Source organism: Motacilla alba, chromosome Z, assembly GCF_015832195.1.
Source record: "Motacilla alba alba isolate MOTALB_02 chromosome Z, Motacilla_alba_V1.0_pri, whole genome shotgun sequence".
Classification (NCBI taxonomy): Eukaryota; Metazoa; Chordata; class Aves; order Passeriformes; family Motacillidae; genus Motacilla; species Motacilla alba.
Window position 1 is genome coordinate 10,002,957 of NC_052046.1, and position 16,754 is coordinate 10,019,710.

A 16,754-nucleotide genomic window follows, 5' to 3' on the forward strand; every position below is an offset into this window, starting at 1 on the left:
AACTCTTCTTCACAAAGCAAAAAGCAGGCTTTTAATGTCCTCCCTCTAACTACAGTAGACATCAAGAGGACTTCAGATAGCACTGCAATTTATGGGTAATTCCCAAAATCAGTTCATTAGCATGTCTAGTTCTATTTTCAGTTTATTTCTAAATTATGACTATGACTCAAAGAAGAAAGGGATGCAAATTCAAATGTGTATTTCAGTTTAAACACCAGACTTTCTTTCACATTTTCCTTAAATCTAAGCTCAGGACTCCTGCATTAACTCACAGAGAGTAAAAATTGCCTTCTTGGAACACAGACTGAAACATAACAATCAATTTCACATTATCAAGTAACAAATCCAAGAACCCTTCCCACGTTCTCCTCAGAAAGAACTGCATCTCACTTTGTGGGAAGTTAGTTTGTTTTGGTTTTTTTGGTGGCTAGTTAGAAATGTAAAAATGCTTTTAAACATTAAATACTTTCCACAGAAAATAAGATGAGACAAAGAAATTACTTGAGAAATGCAGGAAAGAGAGAACAAATACATCCTTTGGATTTGTGATCAGGTGCACATCAGTATGGGCACACAAGGTTCTTTCAGTCACTTACTATGGGGAGAAAGATACACATGCAAAATATCTGATGCAAAACTGCACATTTGTTTGTTTTTACACATATACTGACCCTCTCAAAGTTTCTGGGATAGCTATGAACAGTCTCTGTAAATGTAATAAGATGATCAATCATTCGAAAAAAACCCCAAACTCTGCAATGCTGTCAATCTAGTTTCATCCAAAGCAATCAGTCATTTTCACATTATCAGAACATGTTTTGAACAAAATATCATGGAAACAGGCATTTCTGTGGATTGCTGTAAATTCCTTCAATTTTCCAGAACTTCATGTGATCAACAATGGCTTACAATACCCTGCCTAGCATTTCTGCCCAGCACAGGAACCACCACAGCTCTCCTGTACAGGAACCCAGCACTCAGTGACTCTGCCTCACTAGCCCAATGACCAGACACATTTGCATCACTTACTCAGACTGCCAGGGAGAAGAGAGCCATCATCCAGCCAACTGTTCCTGTTCTTCTGACGGAGCTGCTCCTCATCACATGTGCCAGGGACAGCATCAGAGAAGGGGAGATGGCTTGAACCATCGTGGGAGAAGTACTGAGAAAGTTCTGCCTCGGAGCTGACGGATCCCTGCTGAAGAGAAGTGACCCTGGTGACCAGCTGTCATCGATGCATAAAGCCCCTGCCTGCATGTGAGCCCCACACAGACCACGCACATTGCTGTGTCAATAAATTAAATTTAAATCCTATTTTTAAAATAGAAGACTTGTCAGTATACTGAGAGCCAGGCTGTTGAAACTGGATGTGTGAAACACTGCACACCAACACATTTTTAGCCAATACAATAAATAAAAAAGGACTCCAAATCCCACTGCTTTACAGGTGTGGTTCAGTGCAGAAACAAGGGATGAAACTATTCACTTTTGCAGTTCCCTTTGTCCTACACTGAGAGAAGGGAAGGCTTTGTACCTCCAGACACAGTGTCAATGTCTTCCTTGGCTTTACCAGGAAAAACAGATTCTTCCACTGCAATGGCTATATAAAGGGACTAAGTCTCAGCTTTCTGCCCACAGGCTCAGGTCTTTCTTGCTAACTTTTTCTGTGTCCCACAGAGTTGGGGTTCCTTGAAGGTGACAGGAGGTGGGACCCCATATCCCTCTCTGCCATGCTCTGCACATCACTCCCAAAGGCTACAGTCACACAGACAAAGAGAAGCTTGCTGCTGTCACAATTTAAATGTGTGACACAAGAAACAAACCCTTTTATGGAGCTCATGTGACAGGGAAGGAGCATGCAGGTTTGGTTTTGAAACCCTTGACCAAGTAAGAGCTCCAGTAAAAGCTGAATTTGAAGCAGGCTCTATTTTTATTGCATCTAATCCTTTTACCCGGCTTGCTGGCTCCAAGAAGCGTTTCATAGTCCAGCTGAGGGGAGACGAGGTCTCTCCTTGTTTGGCCTTCACACTAGGAGATGGACTTTTTTGCACAGCTCCTGTTAAACACAGATTAGTTAGATGCCAAAGATTAAAGTTGTGGTCCATATAATCAAACAGGCTTCTCATTGATCTTCTGAGCTGGTGGCTGCATTTAATCCCACTTATTTAGTATCTGAATTACTTTCCTAAAGTGAGATTTATTCAGCATTTCACAAGCTCTCCCTCAGATCAGATGGAATGCTACCACCGAGACATGTTACACCAGCCAGGCCCAGGGCAGTGCAATGAACAAGAGAGGAGCAGGAGATGGTCTTCCCCATCTGTTGGAACATGCTGCTGACTAGGGGCAACCTCAGGAGACAAATCAGCAGCCACTGGCAAGGTCAACTTCAAAGCAGATCTTAGCTGACACACATAAAAAGGGGATCATAACAAAATCTAACATTTCTGTCTGAACATCACCTTACTGGTCACTCTGCCATTGCCAAAAGTTTGCTTTTATCTGCCAGACTTTGGGAAATACTGGAGTTCAAACACATCACAGAGATGCCAGAGTACATATTTTGACATGACTTTAAAGATCAAAATGGTGCTAAAACATATAGCCCAGCATGCAACACCTGGACTTTTTCAAATGGTCACAGTACTTTTTGGGGTTTTTTTGCCATTAAGGGCAAGCATACATAGATGGAGTAGACCCCTCCTGTTCTTTCCCTACTGGAACATTGTGCTTCCCATCATCTTGAAAAAAGTTCAGAACAACCACCTCTTTACAACCCTACTTTCAGGTCATGGCAGCCCAGTGAACAAAAGCAAATTACGTAAACTGCAGAGCTGATCCATCTGAACTGGATGTTTGTGCTAAAATTTCTGCAGTGGACAGAATGATGATACTCCCTACACTGTTCTGTGGTCTTGAGGGCTCTCAAAATATTAATGCTGGGGAACTTCAGAGCACGCCCTTAAATGCTCCTGCATCTGTGAGAGAACAGGCACTAGAGAAGAGAACATGTTGCTACCTGTGACGTGAGAGGAGCTGGAGTCCTTGCTCTCTCGGTGGGTAGTACGTGCGATTGCTTCATCCATCTCCTGCTCTGAAACCTGAAGTAGGGTGGAAGACAAAGCTCAAACAGGGTACAAGAAATTACAAGAGTCTTACCACTTATATCAAGTACAGGATCCATTTCATATAAGCCACTATTTTTAAAGATGCAATAAAGAAGACCTAGTTGAGTGCTCCCATGCCCTTGTCCCCTGACTCAGATTCTCTCAATGCCACTTTCCTGCAAAAACCAGGAAGCAAAATCCTGCCAGCTGCAAGAAGACTGCATCCAAGTGACACACAATATAAACAAATAAAACATTCCCAGACTTAAAGAAATCAAATGAAGGATTAAAGCCCAGTTTTAACTCAATTAAAAGCTGCATATTGATTTGTTGAGAAAATGTGACTTTAAAGTAGACAAAGACTGCTTTGTGCAAGCATACATCAGAAACTTAAGCTATGCTACACTCAACCTACCGGAAGAATACCAGACTTCCCATAATATTAGCTGTCTTTTTAATTTTCTTTTCTTCTTGCTTTTAAAAAGAAAACCTAAATCAGTAATTGGAAATTAATGTTTCTCTAGTTTAAGAATAAATACTGGTTTACCATATTTGCTAATTTAGCCCATAATTACTGCCATACATTTAATTCTTATTACTGGAAAACATATGATTTTATACAGGAACAACTAGTCTGCAGGAATATATATTTAAGAACAGAAAGCAAATTAATTCTGTCAAAAATACTTTCTATGCACATTGATTTACATGAATTAAAGTTCAGCATAAATAGAGACTACAAACTTGAGTCTTCCTGAACCATGAAGATTTGAGAGATTCTGAAGCAAACTCAGCAGTTTAAACACAGCAAAAATGCCATATTCAGTCAGAATAACAAGTAGAAAGAAAATTTTGTGGTATTTCTTTTGGAAGTACATGAAAACACCAAAGCAAACATACTCAGCAGCAAAATGTACTGTAGATCTTTTGTGTTATAAAATAAGAAATTAAGTATAAAAATGTTTGAAACAACATGAACCTTTGTAAAAACACATCTCTGTTTCCAGCCTGTGTCATAATCTTACAGCAAACCAAAAGTCCCTGAGCTCCTGGGGCACAGAGAGTTCCTGCAGAACATGGACCAGATCCTGAGACTATGATCTATAGCTCTAACACAAACCTTCGGGTAAAACATATCCCAAGAATTAAAACAGGTCCCAGGCACACTGCAGTACATTTTTCAAGTTAACCAAAAATCCATGCTTCTGCAAACTCTGCCAGTTTGATGTTTAGCATCCTTTATGCTCAGGCAGTTCAAAATGGAAAGGGACAAGTTAATTTCTAACTCCAATCTGCATGCTGGGGTATTATTATAAGCAAACGAAATAAAATTAAATTAAATAAAATAAAATACCCACACTTATTTATCGATCCCCCAGTGTTTTCAGAAAACGGGTGACAGTAATATAACAATAAATATGGGTTCCTATATGGACACTCCTCCAGAGATCCAGCCATGAGAGATTATGGATTCAATACTGCCAGGATTATGGATTCAGTACTGGAAAAATGCTTTAGGGTCTCTGCAGCTCAACTTTTAGCTTTTCATACATTTTTTGGCAAAGGATTTGTTGTCATCTTAAATATCACTTATGGAAAACTGTAATAGGAGCCACTTAATAGTTTCCCTCTGTTACTGAGTAATACCAACCAATTAGCTTAACTCAGTTCATCCTTTCAGCAGACACCAGGTTAGGTCACTCATCAGCTCTCAAGACCCCACCACAGCAAGAAGAGGGACAGATGAGAAAGGGCAGGCTCCACAGCATGGCATTTTTATTTCATGCTTCTTACAGATAATCCAAAAGGTCTGTAAGTCTTAATAATGCAATCACATTGAACCATTGTTTTGGTTCAGCACAGCACATAGACTCACCAGAAATACTGTTATCTTAGGCTATAAGCCCAATTCTTACCCTCGCCATGCTTACCTTTAATAGAACCACAGCCTCTTTCTTTCTAGCAGCACAAGGCCTTCCAACAAAGATAATAAACTCTGGCAAGCAGGCCCCTGTTTGTTGATTGTATATTTGATTTAGCAGAAAATACACTATTAATTACAAAATAAGAAACCTGAGCTCTCCTAGATATGGCTTTATTAAGACGCCCATTTGTAGTTATGAGTTCAAAAGTCAGAGCTTTCTGGACCCACTAATGCAAATATTTTTATATCTTCATTCCTGTTTAAACAGGAAGGTTTCGTACACTCATGAAATTCTTTGAAATACTGAAATAAAAGAAGCTGTTATTCCCTATAGCTTGGCTAATAGGCTTTCATCTTCTATCATCAATTTTTAAAAAATGCTTGAGAACACTTACTTTGTAAATACAGCCTTATTTCCAAACTGACCTTGCATGGATTCAGTAGCAGTGCTCTCCATATTCTCACGTTTTAATTCCTGAAGGAAAACTTTGATCTTTGGATAGATTTTACTTTATTACAGTTGATCAATTCAAGCTGTTGATACATATATTCCTGGCCCTAAATTATATTTCACTCAAAGACAAAGTAACTGCAAAATAACTCCTAGGAGGAAGAGGTTTTGTGCTGTATTTGCATTGCTACTTCATCCAAGTACCAAGAAAGATGGGAACACTTCATTCAAGCAGTTCCAGGAAAATGCAATTGATCAGTGGGTGACTAAAGTGAAAAGCACCAGGGACAGTCCAACGTTGCTATGACTTACAAAACTGGGAAGCATCATTACAATCCTGACATCTTGCACAATACATGCCATAGCAAGAAAAAGCCATTTTCTTCATTTTCTGCTTTTCCAACAGCAAATTACTCACATTTGTAATTACTTAAATTACAGTGCCAGATGAAAACAATCCAGATACACTCACTCATTTTCTCCTCACCTTTGGGTTAGGATGACGACTAATGATTAGGCTGACTGGGCCTGGTCCACACTCACTGAGGATTGCGTAGGCTTCGCTTAATGCTGCATGACGCAGGCTCACAGAATCCGCCTCCAGAATCTGGTCACCCCGGCTGCACAGAGACACAGAGTCACCTAATCACAACCATCTTCCACGCCAAAAAAATTGTGCTTTCAACTGATGGCCAAGATTTTTCAAAGACATAAGTGTTCTGGAAAAGACGGGACTTTCAAAGAAGGTGCTGCTACCAGTGTTGTGAATGGTTTAAGTCCTCTTGAGTTCACAAGGGAGGCTCAGAGATCCCTTCTGTACTCACTGTAAGTGCAAAAATCCCTATTGAATCAACCAAGAAAACGTCTGCATTCAGACCAGGGTGAAAGCAAGCTTCAGTTCCAGTTCTGCATTCAGATATTTATTAAGCACAGAAGAGGAAAAAATGGGATTCAGATGGGCTGTTCCTTCACCCCATACTGAATTACTTAGCAGAAACACTGATAAGAAATTCATTATTTAGATATGAGCTTATGAAATTACTCCAGGAAAATACTGAGCCTGGTAAGCCTGTATTTGTTAAAAATTATCACAGAGAACCCATTAAAAAGAAAAAACAAAACAAAACTCTACTTAAAGGAAAACACACTGTGTGATTTGAAAGGGCATGCAGTGATACGACAAGGGAGTATGGCTTCAAACTGAAAGAGGGCAGGATTAGATCAGGTGTTAGAAGAAATTCTTTACTGTCAGGGTGGTGAGGCACTGGACAGGATGCCCAGAGAAGCTCTGGAAATGTTTGAGACCAGGATGGATGGAGCTTTGAGTAACCTGACCTAGTGGAAGATTCCCTGCTATGGCAGGGGATTTGAAACAAGATGATCTTTAACGTCTCTTCCAACCCAAACCATTTCATGATTCTATGATTGTTTAGCTCTGTTTTCTCAGTTTTGTAACTCTTGCTTATGGTGCTCAGACATCTGGAACTATTCAAAAGAAAATATCATCAACTAGGGATATCATTAAAGCATTCTCCATAATTCCTGAAATATTTACTTTGAATAGATCCTCTCAATGAATCTACTACTGCTGGCTTGTGTTGGGCTTCTTGTGACAATGACACTATGGTGTGTGACACTGAGTACACACATCATAGGCAAAATAACAGTTGCAATTCAGTAACTTGCACTTCTGGTACAGGCTCAGGAAAGTAAAGGGTGTCTTATCATCTGTGCAATCATCTCACTGCTCTGCCTATCCTTTAGACTTGTATAAATGGAGTCACTTACACAGCCACAAGACTGAGAGAGGGAGCTCAGATACAGAAGAGCTGGATTCAAACCTCCCCTGGCATTGCAAAGCCAACATTTGATTAACAACGTTTTCCGAAAATCAAAACCACCCTGTAAGTCTTGGCCTATGAAGCCATAAATTGCTGATGGGACAACAGAAGCAACGTCTCAAAGAAGCAAGCTAAAAATCTGGGAAGTGTGCCTGGATATAATCAATCACGTAAACCTAATAAACAATGCAGCTGTTACACACAGACATAACCAGCACTGCAATGTTTTCCAAAGGAGCCTGCAAGAAAGCAAGTTACCATTAAATGCTGTCTCCTGTAGACATTTCTATATTATAGGAACTTTCAAGGGTTTTGGCAGCAATGCCACCATAAAATTTTCTTCTTCCCTTATTCCAAGATATCAAATTTCTATCGCAGTTTTCCTGGTGAGCCAGGAAACAGAAGGCACTCTCTAGCCATGTGACAGCAAGGCATTTGCTCAGCCTCTCTGCATCAATGCTCACACCACACACTCAAAGAGGATCACACAGCCCCAGCACCTCTTCAGCGCAGTCTCCCCTTGGAGCCACACTCACAGCACCCATCAGTATTTATGGAGGAATGCAGAAAGTGGCAAGGTTTCCTCCAATGGTTTCCAAAAATGAAGCCTCCACAAGAGGAGAAGCAAGTAAGTTTCTGTTACTTAATCCAATGCAGGCACAAGGGAACCCTGGGAATAACTGCTTCCTAAACGCATCCCAGCTCCATGACAGAGTGCTGCTGGTCAGCCTGCAGCAATCCTGCCAGACTGAGAGCAAGGGCAGAAAAACACTGCTGCAGCCATGGGCACAGGCAGCTGCAGGAGCATTTATCTCAGCTCTTTTTAGGAGAGTTTCAGGTGACTGAGCTTTTAGCAGAGCTCTGCAAATTTCCTCCCAGTCTGGGGTCTCTGGCTGCAGCTCTCATAAAAAAGCATGAGGCTGCACTTCTTGCTGCTCCCCTTTTTCAAAGGGTGCTATTAGGCTCAGCTTACTGTATAGAGAATTTAAAAAAAAACCCCAACCAAACAACCCAGACCTTAATGATCATGCTGTTTCCAGAACAAAGAATAATGTTTCCTGGGCATTTAATACTACTTTGGAATGTCTTAACTTAAATGTTTTCTTTTTGGTGAACTCTTAAGTATAAATTTCCTCCCTGCTACATCAACCAATTGGTGAAAACAAAATCTCAATCGATTTTATTGTAAAACCACTCCAGCATGTTTCTGCTTTAACCAACCTTAATCTGCCATCCATTTTAGCCACTGATCCTGGGGCCAGGCTGTGAATGTATATCCCGGGTGAACTATTTTCCAGCGTGAGACAACAGGCACCAATGCCGAGCCCAACCCCTGGCTCTGTGAAAAACAAGAAGTACAAAGAAACGTGGCAGATTGTAATCGCAAAGGACACACAAGTGTTTGTGTTCCCACATCCCATCTGAGTTCAGGACTCGTGCCATTGTTTCAGGGCTGGCCTTAGGTGCAGTCAGTCAGGAAGCTAAGACCAACAAGTGGAAATCAGGATTGAAAACAGCTGATCCTGACTGTTTTCTTAGATTGATGTATCTCAGAAAATACTCTGTGCACCGTGGGAACCTCCTGGAAATGTCGCACAAGGTCTGATCTGGTCCAAGGCACAAAGGAGGAGAGCAGCAATCCAATCAAGATGTCACTTAAAATTACTGCAGAAAACATGAGCACAGAAGATGCTGCCAATTGTATTGCTCTCTTTTGTTAAATATCTGTATGGCATTCCTCAACCAAGAAGCACAAAGGAAGGTGAGGCATTACCTCTGGTTCAATTGTCACCTCTGTACACTTTCACCTCTGCTTTCCTTCAGGTAACAACATCCCTGTTGTAGGGATCACTGGACATCTTACATTCTCTCCCAAAATTTTGAATCCAACCTTAAAAATCACTATATTCTAAGTCTTAAAAATAGGAATATATTGTCTACCACATATAACATATGCTTTAAGCTTATAATGAGCAATTATTAATAATGAGAGCAACCCTCATGGAGGAGTTCAAAAAGGTTATCGGGGAGCTTTTCAACACTGTGCAGCTGTGCCTTCCCTGGAGATCCCCTTTAGGAGAACGGCACAGCCTCTTGGGCTGCCAGGAAGTTGATTTACATTTTGCCTGGTATCTCACAGCATCCTTCTTTCAACAGCATGGACACTGACTGCTACCCATAAGAGGCTCCTGATTCTAAAAAAGCAAAATGCAGAAAGGGGAACTCCTCAGAAGTTTTTGTATTAGAAGGTGCTTTTCCCCCTCATCCTGTGGTTCCATGTCAGATGGGCATCCTTGGGTGCACCAGGCATAAGAATCTCTAACCTATTCCCAAAAACTCCCCTAAGAAGCAGAGATTGGTTCTCCCAGACCGTTTCAATGGAGCCTCACCTTTATTGAGTGTCACATCCATGACGATCCTGTCCTTGGGGCCAGGTCCTTTGCGGCTGGAGGAGGAGCCCTCGGACTCCTCGAGGCCGGGGACAGGCACACTGCTGCTGGCGCTGGGGGAGCTGGAGCGGCTCAGCAGGGTGGGGGTCACACAGGGCGTGAGGCTGGGGCTGCGCAGCCGCGTGCGCACCGTCAGTGTCACCACGCCCTTCTTGAGTTGCTGCAGAGACAGCACAGAACCACCGTGAGGTGACCAACATTTGTCACTAAAACTGCACACAGTAACTTGTGGCAGTGCGGAAGTATCAAGCTGAGGGCAGGAGGCAGCAATGAGTGAAGAGGAGCATGAATCTCTTCAGTGCTACATCCATGTTACCTTAAATCTCTGGATAGCCTCCTGATGGGTCAGTCCTTGCAGAGACTCTCCATTAACTTCCAGGATTTCATCCCCTGGTAAACAGATACAAAAAATGAGGTCAGCAAAATAAAGACTATAAAGATTTAAAACGTCCTTCCTAAACATGAGGTGATCCACTACTATAAGGATTTCAGTTAACTATCCAATAAAAAGCCTTTTATTGTTCTCAATTTATTTTCACTTGTACTAATTTCTCTACAAGTTACTAGTGATGGATTACCAAAGGAAAAACTCTTCTTCAGCAGAGATTCTGAACTTGGCATTCCCATTCCCACAAACAAGCTGAAAATGTTGGATTTTAACTGAAGTCTGAAAATTATTATGACATGAAGTCCAAAGATACTATAAAACTGCCTTTCTTTTGTAAGCATTAACAAGAGAAATGAGGAACTAAGTGAAACACTAGAGCACATCACTTCAAAGCCTGTTAAAGAAAACTACTCCTGCATCCACCACGTGCAGAAAGCAAATGTGTTCCCTCACTAAATGCCTGCGGACAGAGAAGCATGTAGTAGCCCACATGCTGTGACAACAAATGTCTTTTTCACCTCAAGGAACATGTCCTGTCAGATTTCTACCAGCTTCCAGGCTCTGGGTCTTACTACTTACACCCAGCTGAGCTATCTACCTTCATTTTATTAAAAAGAGGGTCAGCATGATCCAGATCCACTTCCTGCAATTTTAGTTGTGTCTGTGAAAAATTACATGAGGCAATATCATCAGCTAAGTCTACCCCTCCTCTCCATTCCTAGCTTCAGTGAAGAAAAAAAAGGAAGAATTTTCAAGCTATGAATAGCCTGCAAATGATTGCTGGGTTTATGGGGCAGCTGCTACTTACTGGCTTCCCACGGCAAGTGCACAACCTATGATGCAGGGATGCAAGCTTCCCTCTGGCAGCAAGTGTGAGAGTTGGCACCAAAAGCAGCCTCAAATACAACAAGTGTGATAAGACAGAAAGAGGGGAATGATGATATGAGGAGAGAAGTAACACAGGAGCAGCTTGAGAGAAGTAACACTGGAGCAGCTTTCTGTGGAAGCAAAGTAACACAACCCCTGTAGAAGGGTTGTAAACCACCACTCTAAACTCATGGTCACTCTGTATTTTCAACACTAAACAGTCTGTCTGTCAGAATGCTGTGTCACAGCACTTAGACCATGGCGCAGCACACACAGAGCAGGCTATGCATTCAGCTCAGACACCAGATTGGAAAAGCAGTAATAAAATCTGGCTATATCTCCTCTTACTGCCAATCTCATCCTTTTTTTTTTTTTTTTTTTTTTTTTTTTGATTATGATTCTTGTCCTGTCAAAATCATACCAGGAGGCTTAGAAAGTACAAGGGCTCAAAAAAGCCTCTCCCAGACATGTTCCCATATATAACACCTTCTCAGTCCAGCATCTTTAAGCCAGATGTTGTTGGCTATCTATATTTTCCTGCTGTCACTGACCCTCTCCAACCTGAGAATTGCAGCTTGCTGTTTGGGCAAATAAAGTTCATGAAAGAGAAAGGGGAAAACAAAGCAGCCACCACTATTCTGTAATTCCCCCTTTCGGTATGAAATACTGTCAGGGTAATTGCCATTGCCATGAATGATCTTCCACAGGATGAACAAACAGGGCATTTTACATTTTCCATAGCCTCTTGCTGCTGGTCAGGTGCCTAAACATTGTTGTACTGGAATTTTGCTCCTGGACTGAAATAATATCCCACTGTGGTCATCTATGTGAAGTTGGATTCTCTCTACTATACCTTCTTTAAGCCTTCCATCAGCAGCCGCTGCTCCATTTGGGAATATAGTCTTCACAAAAATCCCCATGCGTCCACGAGCAGAATCCTGACCTCCCACAATGCTGAATCCAAGACCCTACAGAAAGAAGAGATTTGAAGAGATTTTCTCTTTTCCTACAGAAAAGAGAGGGGTAGACACACAGCTGGCACCTTACTCTGTTATCATCTGTGTGAGAAATGTACTGCCAGTAATGTACAAGACAAGGGAAAGATGAAAACCTAAAATCTTCTGATCAATTGTTTGGCCAACTTACTCTCTCATTCCATTTCCATTTCCTCATTTAGTTTCCCTCCTTTATCAACACTCATTGGACTCATCAGCCCAAAATACAGCAGCAGGCACCCTAAGCTGATATAGCAAAAACTATGAGAATATTTTGTGTTTTTTTCAAAACATGGGGGCAATAGATTTCCCATTTTAAAAACAGTAACACATTCATTATGAATTAACAGACAGTCAATTCCTACCCCTGAGATCTATATCCAGGATTAACTATAGGTTTCTCTTATGTCACAGATCCTACATTTCCTCAGGAAGAAGAAAAGCTTCAGAACATGACATAAGGTCAGTGCTGCAATGTCAGGAATGTAGCTGAAAAGAAAATGGCATGTGGGGGCTACCACTCACATGTACATTTTAAATTATTCTGGAGACATATATCACGTTGTATTTAAATAAATCTAGATCAATAGATTCCCCAGGGATCCATCCATTAGCTGTTACCCCTGCACTACCCCAGCAGGCTGTGGAACCATCTCGCAAAGTTGACCTGAGAACTGATGAACACAGCAGAATGAACCTCTCCCCCTTTTGCTATGTTTTTTCCCAGGCGAATTACTTCCTTGGTCCACAACCCTTTCCCATATTTCCCCTCTTGTCACTGCTGTGCATGCATTTTACAGAATAAAGGGAAAAGTCATCGACCAGGTGGACAAAGGATGTGGGGAACTGTTGTGCTTTAGTGATCTGAAGCCATGGACATTATTATTGCCTTGAGCAGCGCTCTACAGCTGAGGGATGCTGCCAGGGCAAGCACGGAGTTTACAATCCAACACAACAATCAGATCCTTTGTTATAACACATGAACACAGAGCAGGCCACCACAAGTCTAGTAACTTACCAGTAACTTGGTAAGACGTTACTGATTTCTGGAAGGAAGCAACTTAGCTCCCTTGTGCAGACCAAAATAACTCTGGTAACTGTTCAACCCTGTGCAATTATCAATTGCAAATCAACCTACAGAAGGCAGGAGGCTCCTGGCACTCCTGTGCCTGCACACAGGAGGTCTCCCCATGGGAGGGTTGGGAGAAATATGTCTGCAAAGTACAGCAGTTCCTACATTAGCACACCTTCCCAGACAAGCACTGCCACTCCACAGCAGGAAACCACCCCTTGCAGATCTGGATGCAAACCTAAATGCAAACCCTTGGCTCCCCGTCACCAACACCGCAACTCTGCGGAGAAATATTTCAAATCCCAGGTCTGCACAGGGATAATAAACTGAGCACTACTGCACAAGCTGTACAAGGTGCAATCCCTAACAGAGGAGATGGCCCATGAGGTGGGTGGAAGGCTCATAAAATGGGAGCTGCTTTAGGTGGTTCATGATCTCCAGGGTCTGCATGCCCCCAGCTGCTTCCTAAAACCTTGGAGCTAAATGCAGAAAGACAGGAGAGGGTGGCTTATCCCAGGGGGAGAAATAATCCAATTTCATGAGAAAAACAGAGTAAAAATAAGCATATGAGAAATGAAGAAATATTTGCTCATCATAAAAGACCCACAGCACCTAAACCAGGGAAAGTTAAAGCAACTGTAAGGCAGTCTACTCATAGAAGTAACTATTTTTAACTCTTTTTCTAACATAAAGCACAACAAGGAATTAGTTTTGCATTTGAGCTTGCAAGTCAAAACAAATCTTCTTAGTCCAAAACAAATCCATCTGATGACTTTGAAGACTATTTCACAAAAGGACATGCATATTTTTAGCATATTTAAAAGACAGCTCCAATACTAGCGTGGATTTGATTAGGGAAAACAATGTATACCTAGGTTAATGCTTATCTATTTTTTCTTAGCATTCAGCCAGCTGGTATCCAGCAAGTGTATAAACACATAACTGGGGGAGAGAAGATGACTCTTTGACCCATGGAATTCAGTGCTCTCAGAGAAGCAATCAGGCAGTAAACCGTCTTCAGGTTTACTGCTTAATTTGCAGTCATTTATTTTTTTTTAAAAATGCATCCAAATTCCACAGAAGGAGAATATGCTTGTCCATAAATATACATGCAAACAGGTACTGTTCTGTAGCTGCACTGACTTTGCATAAACATACATATTTAGAGATCCACCATAAATATTTGATATCTCAGTAATGGCGAGATGCACCAAACCAGAATGAAAGCCACCCTGTGTCAAGTGGACAACACAAACATCACATCCCCTGTATTTTGCAGGTGTAACTTTGGCATTTATGTTTGGAAATGGGATTTGTTTATCATTAGTGCTACTACTAGCGACCTTGAGAGCAGCTGGAAGTACAGGAGACACCTCTTAAATGCCAGCTCTTGCTACATATGAGAAACATGCAGAAATCCTCACCTTGCCTTGCCCTTTCATCAGGACAATGTTGGAAATGATGGACGGCTGAGTCAGTCTCCATGGAGATTCCACCTGGGCAGCACTGAAGGAACGAGTGGATTTCTTCACTATATGGTAGTCCTAACATCAACAAACAAGGATAATTGCTTTGATTGCTTGGCACTAAGATACTGTGGATGTCATACCGGGAAAATTGCATGTGTTGGGGAAGAGGGATACAGTATCTTAGAGATATATTCAGAGAAATGTTCAAGGGATGAAACCCCAGCTCACTACAATCAAAGTGATTCTTGCCACAGTAATTTTCCCACATTTTGCACAGTAGAATCATTTTGAAATGTATCAATCACAATTTAAATTAAAAGGATTAAAGATAACCTCATTATATACTCAAGTCCTTATTTGATTAAAAAAAAAAAAGAAAGGAAAGAAGAAAGGAAAGGTCTACATTTTAAATTAATTAAAATAAAGAGCATTAGGGATATTTAAAAAAAAAATTTAAGTCCTCAGATCTCTAGAACTGCAACAACTAAGATGAACAGCCTTAGGACCTTGTGGCCACAAGCAAGCAGTACTCTCCTTCACAACACTCAAAGAACCTCTCCACAGGTGGCCAGCACATCCCAAATTGGTGTCCAGGCCTGGTTGTAGTCGCATGACATACCTATGTGATCCTGTTTCATGACCCTCACCCACTTCTATGAGCTTCAGGCAGATGCCACAGGACCGAGCACCATGAGGTGCTCACAGCCAGCTTTGCCTTCCTGCTCACCTGTCTGGCTCCTGCTGACTCCAGCTGCTGGGGCAGAGAGTGCTTTCGTCCACCCCGGGAATATTTCACTGCTATTTCGTAATTTGATTCACCATTTTCCACCGTCAGCTCATCGTCTTCTCCCACAGACTCCAAGCGGGATCCGGCACCTAAGAGAAACACATCATGCAACATCTGAGAGCTGCTTTAGCTTCTCTCCCCAGCAGGCAATAACCACCTCCTGCAAATCCCAAATTAAAGCACCTTAAAACAATACTACGCAGTTCCCAGCCAGGCACCTGGAAACCAGTTTTGATCACACTCAACCAAGAACTTTTCCTGCTGTCATAGGTTTTCTGCAATCTTTCATTGATACTGAACTTGTGGTATTAAGGAAAAGCAGAAGATAATTGAGTCGGTAGCTCAGGGACAGGAAAGAAATTCATCTGTTCACACCCAATGGCACTTGCCAGTGCACTAAGCTCTCAAGCTTCATGTATTTAAAATTAAAAGACCTGACACTGCAGCAGTATTCATTTCTGGAGGTGTCATGTCACTTTGAGGGAATTTTTTTCTGGATTGGAAAAAGTAAAAATGTGCCAAAAAAATGCTATTTTCTTTCCTTTTGGCAACAATTCTAGTTATCTTAAAGAGAGGAGTACAGAGTTCATGTAAGAAACAGAATTATTTGTCTTGAAGGACATCCTGTAATTAGCCACAGAGTATCCTACTCCTCGCAACAGGGCTCCTCCAATTCTCATTTTCTCCAAGGTCCCTGCTGAATCCCCAGTCACAGCAGTTCCCGCACATTTATCCTTGTCATTTCCCCACCACACAGGGAAGGGACATTAACCCCTATTTTACAGATGAGAACCCAAGACATACGCTGAATTTACACAAGCTGGATTTCATGACGAGGATTTGAGATTTCTTTAAACCAGCCTTATGTTGAAGCTGCCACAGAGAGCAACAGCTCTGATTTCCTTTCATCCTCACTGTCTGCACCTCAGAAACAGGGAGTCATGGGCTGAGGTAGATGCACTGAAAATTTGCCCAGGAGAGCCCCAAACACATTTTCTGTCACCTCCTTCCTGCCTGGAGGCTGTGTGAGCATCGCTGCCAGTGCCAGGGAGGGATGGAGCACAGAGCTGGGGCAGCTGCTTTTTTTCACTCAGCATGAAAGCAATTCTGCTGATGCATCCATAGGCAGAATTTGTACTCACTGCCCAGAGCACAATTTAAACCTGCTCCCCGCTTTGGGATCTGAAATTGGAATCTCTGCTTTTCAACTCCCCTTCCCCTGGCATACAGGCTGCTGCTGCTGCACACAGACAGGATAGCAATCTTGGCAGGACCAGCATCCTGGCATTCTTTCATTCCCTGGCACCTACAACTAACCCTTTCCCATCAGTTCTCCCTCTCTTCAGGAGAACAGTTGTAATTCTGTGTTTTCTGCCCATCTCCAGATGCATCTTCCCTTCTCA

At 41.9% G+C, this 16,754-nt stretch overlaps 1 protein-coding gene across 7 annotated transcripts in view; it reads right to left on the reverse strand.

Moving 5' to 3' along the window:
- Positions 1-16,754, reverse strand: part of PDZD2 (PDZ domain containing 2) — a 202,826-nt gene that overhangs the window by 21,460 nt on the left and 164,612 nt on the right. For 6 of the 7 annotated variants that reach the window (XM_038123276.1, XM_038123273.1, XM_038123274.1 and 3 more), the window contains 10 exons: positions 15,292-15,440; positions 14,520-14,639; positions 11,882-11,996; positions 10,090-10,163; positions 9,714-9,933; positions 8,545-8,662; positions 5,970-6,102; positions 3,020-3,101; positions 1,953-2,056; positions 1,030-1,198 (listed from right to left, as the gene is read on the reverse strand). In XM_038123276.1, the coding sequence (XP_037979204.1) occupies positions 1,030-1,198; positions 1,953-2,056; positions 3,020-3,101; positions 5,970-6,102; positions 8,545-8,662; positions 9,714-9,933; positions 10,090-10,163; positions 11,882-11,996; positions 14,520-14,639; positions 15,292-15,440 (1,284 nt within the window). The remainder of the gene's footprint in view (positions 1-1,029; positions 1,199-1,952; positions 2,057-3,019; positions 3,102-5,969; positions 6,103-8,544; positions 8,663-9,713; positions 9,934-10,089; positions 10,164-11,881; positions 11,997-14,519; positions 14,640-15,291; positions 15,441-16,754) is intronic. The other variant, XM_038123275.1, reaches the window with a different exon arrangement.